This window comes from Sceloporus occidentalis, unplaced genomic scaffold (assembly GCF_023333645.1).
Source record: "Sceloporus occidentalis isolate IW3139 unplaced genomic scaffold, rSceOcc1.0.p SCAF_7, whole genome shotgun sequence".
Lineage (NCBI taxonomy): Eukaryota > Metazoa > Chordata > Lepidosauria > Squamata > Phrynosomatidae > Sceloporus > Sceloporus occidentalis.
In genome coordinates, this window is record NW_028316987.1 from 12,450,645 (window position 1) to 12,459,623 (window position 8,979).

General features: G+C 42.0%; 1 protein-coding gene across 1 annotated transcript; it reads right to left on the reverse strand.

Annotated features, from left to right (window-relative positions):
* Nucleotides 1-3,413: 3,413 nt before the first annotated feature.
* On the reverse strand, nt 3,414-8,559 carry LOC149309198 (large ribosomal subunit protein eL19). Its single transcript, XM_089531933.1, has 6 exons — nt 8,466-8,559; nt 6,569-6,675; nt 5,787-5,909; nt 5,477-5,597; nt 4,563-4,673; nt 3,414-3,597 (listed from the first exon to the last, which is right to left on the reverse strand). The coding sequence occupies exons 1-6, from the start codon at nt 8,468-8,470 to the stop codon at nt 3,474-3,476; spliced, it is 591 nt and encodes a 196-aa protein (XP_089388059.1). The 5' UTR covers nt 8,471-8,559; the 3' UTR covers nt 3,414-3,473.
* Nucleotides 8,560-8,979: the final 420 nt, after the last annotated feature.

An 8,979-nucleotide genomic window follows, 5' to 3' on the forward strand; every position in this document is an offset into this window, starting at 1 on the left:
TACAACTAAGGAACCCTTTCACACAACAGATATATAGTGCTATGATTTTAACTGTCATGGTTGCATCCTATGGAATCCTTGGATTGGTTGTTCTGGCTGGGAGTTCTAAATGCCTCTCCCTAAATTACCAGTTCCAGGATTCTGCAAGATGTTGCCATGACATTTAAAGCAAAACCATAATGTTATAAATGCATGGTGCGAAAGCTGCTGGGTCTGAATCCATCCCACTATTATTAATTTGTTGTGGTAGCATTTAATTATACTCTGTTAAGATGTGCACATATGTGTTTGCATGTGAGTGCCTTCAAGTCACCTGTCAACTTACGGCTTATGGCAAGCCCAAGGAATTTCACAAATTTTTCTTAGGCAAGTAATATGCAAATGTGTTTTTACCAGTTCCTGCCTCTGAAATATATTTAATTTCTCCTGACTGATTTTAAGTGTATTAAATAAAACATCAATATCTAAAAGGCATAGAGGTTACTGGCCAAGTATGTCAGGCCTCATATTGCTCTGTATAACAAGCCAAAGCTGTGATCTAGAACATTAGGTCTCAGGCTATCTAATGTGGAAGGCTTGCAAGGGTCATGCCTCCTCAATATGCCAGGGATGAGCACCATATTTGTGCCCTCCGGCTACAATTATTTCTTTCCTGGACATTTGCTGCAGAAAAGCAGCCATTAAGCCACAGACTGGCACTGGTTCATGGACCACTAATCAAGAATACATCCATGATTCTCCCATGAGTATAAATTGCAATTAAAGATCAATTACTCTGTGCAAGTTGACTCTTGATGATGGTGGTATTAAAAATCTAGAGCATTAGATCACTTGTGCGTTCTTTGGCCAATTGTTGTACATTGCCAGTAGAAGGCCTTTGGATTAAACATGTGACTGTAGATTCATTAGCTAATACAGGCAATAAACTGCCATTTCTAATTTTAATTTTTCTGCCTAGATAACAGACAAATCTTGCTTATCTCACAAGGTCTATTGTCAAGATTAACTTGTTAATAAAAACATGTGGTTTTTAGGTACAAAATATTGCTTTGATTCCCAGTTTCACTGATATCCCAACTCTCACTCCAGTTGTCATCTAGAAAGCACCTTTGCCCTCATGCATACCAGAGGCTAATAGTCTTGATCCTTTGTGCCAATGTTGGGATTAATTATCTAATTAACAGGCAAGAATTGGCAGCTGGGACCATGTCACTTTCTGGTTATTATTGGCACTGAGATGGCCTCAGGTAATGTATGCAAATGAGGGGGAGGAAGCACAACAAAATGAATGTCAAAAAAGATGGGTATGCAAAGAGCAGTACTGCAATCTGATAGACCTTTGGACCCAAATGAAAATTATTTTTACCATTATCCAGAAACTAATATTGAGACAGTGAATTATGACCCAAATCTAAAGTAAAACTTGTGCAATATACCTTTGAAAGTCACCCTGGGAATTAAAATTAATTCCCTAATGAAACAGCTAATTAAATTATTTACATTCCTGCTGGTCACTGTTGTATCAAAATGTGCCTGAATTACTAATAGGTTTGTGTGCGAGATAGGGCTGATGTTTCAGAAGCACAATGCAGAGTATGGACCCGAACAGACAGGCCAAAATAAAGCTGCTTTGAGTCACTTTGCAGGTATGCTGTTTAAATGACACACACATCTTAAGAGGCCAGAAGCTGTGCCAGAGCTGCACTCCAGTCTTTAGGACCGGAGCGTGGCTTTGTCGTGGTTTCTGGCCCCTTAGGACGCAGGTATAATTTAAACAGCATATCTCCAAAGTGACCCGAAGCAGCTTTATTTTGGCCTGTCTGTTCAGGCCCTATGTCTTCTCTCACCCAAGGAAGTCTGCACCTGAAAACAACAGCTCACCCTTTTATATGTTCTGTTATTTCACTTTCATACAAACCATATTAAAGGTAAATTGGGTGGACTGCTCTCAGAATAAACATGGCTAGTGAGCTGCCCACATCAGCAAAGATGTTGACTAGAACAGATAAGCTCTGCCACAGCTTTCAGCCTCCCATGGATGACCCGCCCCTGCTGATGTCTCCCACACTGCTGCTAGCAGAGCTATCTGTATCAAGATTGCTGAGTGATAGAAAGCTTTCCATTCCCTGCTCCGGAGACCACTGTATGGATTATTCCCCTTGGTGAGCAAGGAAGTTTCCTTATGTGCACAATCCTGATGCACAAGACAGCATATGCACCCTGCTAAACTTTTGTTGATGTGAACCGGAATGGTGGTTCTCAGTTTTGGCTTTCAGCTTGTGGAGCTTCCAGCCAAGATTCAGAGCTGAAGCACCAAAACTAAGAACCATTGCACTAGAACATGCATTTGATTTTAAAAATTCTTCTGGCCTCAGTTGTTTTCATGCATGACTGAACAAGTCAAATGCAGACACATGAAATCTGAAGTAATGTGATCCTTAGAGTATTAACATCTGTTGAATTTTAAATATTCCTGATCTGCAGTGTACTATCAAGAAGCATGATTTACCTCCTGATTTGCCTCCCATGTTATGTTCCATTAGTGGATTCCAAATTGCAACAACTGTATCATAGGTTCTTCTTGGCAAGATTTATTAAGGAGAGTTGCCTTTGTCTTCCTCTTAAATTTGCTCAAGGTCATCTATCAGGTTTCCATGGCTTTCAGTCTTGATCTTCCAGAACCCTAAGCCAATATTCATAGTACAACAACATACTGGCTCCTTACTTTATGTATCACCAAACAAAACTTCTATAACTATCTATAATTTCTTTGACATTCTTTTGTTTTCAAGTAATCTTGCTTTCTATACTTATACACGAACAGAAAATACAAATCAGAAAACCATGTCTTAATTGCTACTCTAAGCAGACAAAAAGCATACAGCAAAAGCATGTGAGCTACATGTCTAAAAATGTTGGATCGTGTAAATGTTCTACTTAGCTGCAAACCGCTCGGTTGTTTAAAAAATAATTTGTACACATACTTATTCAAGTGAATATATGAAACAGCAAACCAGTAACTGACTCCAAGCAATATGTTAATATTGGTCTGTGGATTGTGTCTGGATATATGCCTTCAAGTCACCTGCTGACTTATGGTGACCCCATTAATTTCATAGGGTTTTCTTGGGCAAGAAATTTTCAGAGGTGGTTTTGCCAGTTCCTTCCTCTGAAATATAGCCTATAGCATCTGCTATTTGTTGGCAGTCTCCCATCCAAGTACTAACTAGGGCTGACACTGCTTGGCTTCCAAGATCAGAAGGGATCTAGTGCCTTTAGGGGATTTAGGACATAACTCACAAACAAAATTATTTTTTGTAGACCAAGGTTTAGTCAAGCTGCTATTTTGTAGCAGAAAACACATCACACTTTAAAGTAACCCCACTTATTTAGGAAAAAATGTTTGACACAGATGAATTTTAAAGAGATTTATTAGATACCCTTTGAGCACTATGTACACAGAAAGGCAGAAATTATTTCTTGGTTTCTTCCTCCTTAGACAGGGTTTTGATGATTTCCTCTTTCTTGGCTTGCAGACGTTCTTCACGGCGCTTACGGGCCTCCTTGGTCTTAGACCTCCGGGCTTCAGCCTGGTCACTGAAACAGAAAGGAAGAGTATTTGTAGGCACAGCACCAATAAATATGCTTTGCTATTTTCAGTACAATCAGTACATTATTTAAAGTTGAGACAAAGATTCTCCTCTGCCAAGTTCTGAATACTCTATTCTCCTCAAATTTGAGAGAGGGCAAATGCAAAGGCCTTTCACAGAGAATTCTTACATGTTATCTATGCAATGACTTGGAGGTTTCTCTCCTTTTTCCCAGCAAACAAAGTAGAACCCTAGCGACTACCCATGGCAGGCTGAACAATGACAATGGACAGTTACCCCCAGCTCACATCACCTCCTGACCCTCTTAACTGAAAACTGGCTTCAGCCACATTATGCCTTCCCCAACTAGGGAGGATGCAACACTGATAAACCTCAACTGTACAGCTCAGTAGACAGCTGGCCTTGTCCATGCCATATCCCCCCTAACTAGGGAAACCATGGCATGCTTAAAGCACAGATTGACTCAAGAAGCTCAAAGAGTGTTTCTTGAAATATACGATTCGATCAACAGATGAATTTTCCTTCTCCATGCCCTTCCCAGTCAAGAAAGGGAGGAGCCAGGGCTGATAACCCATGTTCTTATCTTTAATTACTGATCAGAAATAATAGGGATTCCTCTCACAACTCCAAAAGAGACAGGGCCAGGGTAGTTAGAACTCCATGGCCCAGATAGAAGCGAACCCTGCCTTACAGACGTGAACTGTTCAAATTATCCACCCAACAGCTAATTGTCCTTATGAATTGTTGGATGGAAGAAAGGGAGGTTGTGAAGTTATACAGCACTCCGTTTTTTTCTTGTTCCTTATCCTGTAACTAGCCTGTAATCATTTAGTGCCAAATGTGGTTCTTAACAAAAACAGGAGACAAAGGACAGAGACAATTCTAAAGATTATTTGAAACCTAAACGGAAAAAAATAACCCTGCCTAATAATAGGATTAGAAGATACTTACGCCAGAAGCTTCTTGCGAGCCTTGTCTGCCTTCAGTTTATGGATGTGCTCCATCAGGATCCGCTTGTTCTTGAACACATTACCTTTCACCTTCAAGTACAAACTATGGTACCTAGAAAAGACACAGCAAGAACTGAGCATGCCTCTTCCAGAGCACAAGAGACATTACAACACTGTAGTATATCCCCTTAAACACACCAAGTGGCCTTGTCTTGCACCAGCAAAATGGATTCAGAGGCCTTAATGCAGCCTCATTCAACCTACTGCACTCTTAAATGTTTTGGGCTGCAACTTCCATCAGCTCCAACCAATATGATTACTGGTCAGGGATGATGGGAGCTAGACTATCTTAATGTAATCCAACTCAATGCCAGAATCTAGCATGTGTCTGTGTCTTCATGTTGCCTGTCAACCTATGGCAACCCATGAATTTTATCGTGTTTTAAGCAAGGAATACTCAGAGATGAATTTGTCAGTTTCTTCCTCTAAAATACAACCTACAGCACCTGGTATTCTTTGGCATTCTCCCCTCCAAGTACTAATCAGGGCTGATCCTACTTAGCTTCCAAGATCAGACAAGATCTAGTGCCTCTAGAGCAGTGGTTCCCAAACTGTGCCCTTTAAGAGATTTTGGACTTCAGCTCCCAGAAGCCTCAGCCATGTTGGCCAATAATCTGGGATTGTGGGAGCTGAAGTCCAAAATCGCTTAAATAGCACAGTTTAGGGAACACTGCTTTAGAGTATTTAGGCCCATCTAGCATACTGCTCAGTAAACTGGCCTTATTCAACTCTCAACATGGAAAGACAAATTCCTCTATGAAGTTTTCTCTTCCAGTGTCCCTGTGAAGCAAATGTACAACTCCAAACCTGCTCTAGGTGACCAAGTAGGTAAAAATACATTTTCCCCAGACTTACATGTGGCGATCAATCTTTTTGGATTCCCTGTATCTGCGAAGAAGACGCCTCAGAATCCTCATTCTTCTCATCCAAGTAACTTTCTCAGGCATACGGGCATTGGCAGTACCTTTTCTCTTACCTGAACAAGAAGTAAAATTTTAAAAATGGACATAATTTTCTCTATTTTTTAAGTAATGAAGAGTTTGCATTTCTGCAAAAGCTTCAAAATATATATTAGATACCTGCTGTCACTCATGCAGAAGGCCTTTCTAAAGTCATTTGTCTCATGAACTGAAGACAGTGAAAGCTGGGGGAAATAAATACTTACCGATACCCATGTGCCTGCCCTTGCGGCGAGCCAAGGTGTTTTTACGGCATCGTGCTCTTGAATGAACGGTCACTGGTTTACGGATGATCAGACCATCTTTGATTAGTTTTCTGATCTGCTGACCTAGGATGTAAAATATAACGATCACAGATGTTACACATTACTGTCAAGAAATCTCCAGGTGTAATTTCTCATAAATGTAGGTAGATACATTGATGCTCTACTCCAGTGATGGCGAACCTATGGCACACGTGCCAGGGGTGGCACTCAGAGCCTTCTCTGTGGGCACATGTACTGTCGCCCCAGCACAGAGTTTGCCAGAGTTTGTTACTAGAAAGCCAGAGGGACATGGCACTTTGCAATAAATACATGGGTTTTGGGTTGCAGTTTGGGCACTTGGCCTCTAAAAGGTTCACCATCACTGCTCTACTCTATAATTTCAGCTTTCTAAGTTAGGTAAGATCCAACACACCATAGCCTTAAAATTGTTTCCCTCATTCAAAATAGTTTTGGTCTATAGAGTAGTCGCTGGAATTCACCTAACAATAATTAGCACAAAAATGTTCCAGAATCTGCACAAATGAGCAAGAAAGTACACTAGTAAATTTAAGCACAATACTGGCAAATCCAAGAAACAGTTAAATACAGATTAACTGAACATCTGGACCAACCTTGTTTTTAAGCAAAAACTGTTCTCAAGACATCATAAGACAATACAAATACAGTTCAAATAAACAAGCTGAATGCAAGACAGCTTGTGAACATGGCAAACGATCACTTACGGGAATTAGCGTTTGCTATTTCATTGGTCTCATTGGGATCCAGCCAGACCTTTTTCTTGCCACAGCGCAGAACGCTGGAGGCCAGCCTCTTCTGGAGCCTTAGCATACTGAGGAAGAAACAAACATCACAGGAAAGTCAAGGATTACACAGACAAGCAAAGGAAACAGAAGGAGAGTTCTCATAACTTCATTTGATAAAACTAAAATTAAAATATGTTCCAACAATTTTTGGAGGAGCAAATATACACCCAGTGAAGAAGCACTCCCTATATGCAATGACGCTTTCCCCTTGTTCCATTATTTGATATCTGCTTTCAGCCACACAGATAGAGTGAACAGGTGATGCATTTTTGCTTCAGGAAAGCCAACTATTTTTATATTATTGTTATTCATATCTTCTCTCCCCCAGTCCTGGGACGCAAGTTGTGTGAAATATATCTAGCTGGAAAAGATGTTGTTAAAATACAGAACAACTTTCAATGTTTTTTGACAGTTTATAACACAGTTAAGAAAACGGTGAAGAAGCAAGGTCACTAGCTGTGCATCTACACTGTAGAAATGACTCTGAAGAACAGGATTCGAATCCCAGCTTGGCTGTGGAAACCCACTGGGCAACTTTGGCCAAGTCACACTCTCTTAGCCTCAGAGGATGGCGATGGCAACCTGCTCCCCCCTCAAGAAACATGCCAAGAAAACCCCATGATAAGTTCACCTTAGAGTTGCTAACTACTCGAAACAAGTAACAAAACCTTCTCTGTAATCCAACTCAATGCCAGAATCTAGCATGTGTCTGTGTCTTTATGTTGCCTGTCAACCTGTGGCAACCCATGAATTTTATCGTGTTTTAAGCAAGGAATACTCAGAGATGAATTTGCCAGTTTCTTCCTCTAACATACAACCTACAGCACCTGGTATTCTTTCGCATTCTCCCATGATAAGGTCCCCTTAGAGTTGTTAAGTACTTGAAACAAGTAGCAAAGCCTTCTCTGCTGAAGAATGGTGGTGCCCCACAAAACTACAAATCCCACAGTTCTGTAGGGCTGAGCTATAGCAGTTCAAGTGATGTCAAACTACGTTATTTCATCAGTGTAGATGCACCCCTAAGACTTGTGCTCTCTGTTTTTCAACCTGTCGCTTGCCCCCTTGTTGCCACTGAAACCCCCTATTTATTCTTCAGTGAATCTGGGGCTCATTCATGAAATGACCTACGCAGAGCATGTTGTGAATTGCCCTTGAGTGGCCCTGTGGCTGAGATATCTCCACGATCCCCCATTCTCCACTGCTCTGGTTCAGCCCCGACTGAGTCTGACATGTGCTCTTCCTCTCCTTCTGCTTCCATCTACCTTTCCCAGCACCACTGTCTTTTCTAATGAGTCCTGCCTTCTCATGATGGGGCCAAAGCACATTATTATACAGCAGGCCCTAGGCATCCACTGGAGTCCTGGTTCCAGCCTTCTCCCCTATGGATACCATAATGCTCAAGTCCCACTGAATACAATGGTGAGTAAAACGGTGTCCCTTATATAAAATGGTTTGCTTTTTGGGATTCCTAATCTGTTGGATGCTTGAATCCATGGGTTAAAAAGGCAGTGGATATGGAAGGCTGGCTGTCCTTAAGCTTTTTGTGGGCTTCGCCTGCATCTGTGGCTGGCATAAGCCCCGCGACAAGCTCCCAGAATTCCATAGCCTTAAGCCATACAGTTAAAGCGGTTCCAAACCGGGTTATTTCTCCAGTGTGGATGCAGCCCTTTCTCAAAAGGCTGCCTGGGCTTCCAAGGGGCCTAGGCCTTTCCTCCTCTCCCTTCAAAGCCTTCCTATTTAAATCAATGTATCTTAGCGAGGATAACAATATAGCCCTCTTTGTGGAAACGCAAGGCCTCCCCTCCCCGACTTTCACCTCATGGCAGCAGCGCCGACGGCACCGAAAGGAAAGAAAGGCGACGCGGAAGGGGCGGAACCCGAGCGAGGCCTACATTGGACCGTACCACTCGCCTCACGACGTCGCCGCCTTCCTTTCTTAATCCCAAAACCTCAGCCCTCTTTCTCCGCCACCTTTCTTTAAACGCTTTCATGTAAAAAAATAATAGTGGTAAAATAAACAGCGAGACGTCGGCAAAAAGCATTTTTATTTATATGTCTCCCCCTATTATAGCAGGATTGGTACAGTCCGAAGTTCGACTGCGCCTGCGCGGAGGTTTGTCATCTGGGAAGGGGGGCTTTCGCGAGGGAGCTGGTGCGCCAAATGGCCGCCGTGCGATTCCTGCGCATGCGCGGAATGGGTTTGCTGGGAAAGTTTTTTTTAATAGGTTATTATAGAGATAGGAAAATATAGATCGCATTGTTTGGGGACTCCGTTTTTAATTGCTGTGGGATGGAAGTACAATGTGGTCATTGGGAATAATGGCCTAGGG

What these genes read in the sequence shown, in the direction of transcription:
- LOC149309198 (XM_089531933.1), bottom strand. An exon ending in AATAGCAAACGCTAATTCCC is followed by an intron (nt 5,910 to 6,568) that starts GTAAGTGATCGT and finishes TTTACATCCTAG; the next exon opens with GTCAGCAGATCAGAAAACTA. An exon ending in GGGCAGGCACATGGGTATCG is followed by an intron (nt 5,598 to 5,786) that starts GTAAGTATTTAT and finishes CTTCTTGTTCAG; the next exon opens with GTAAGAGAAAAGGTACTGCC.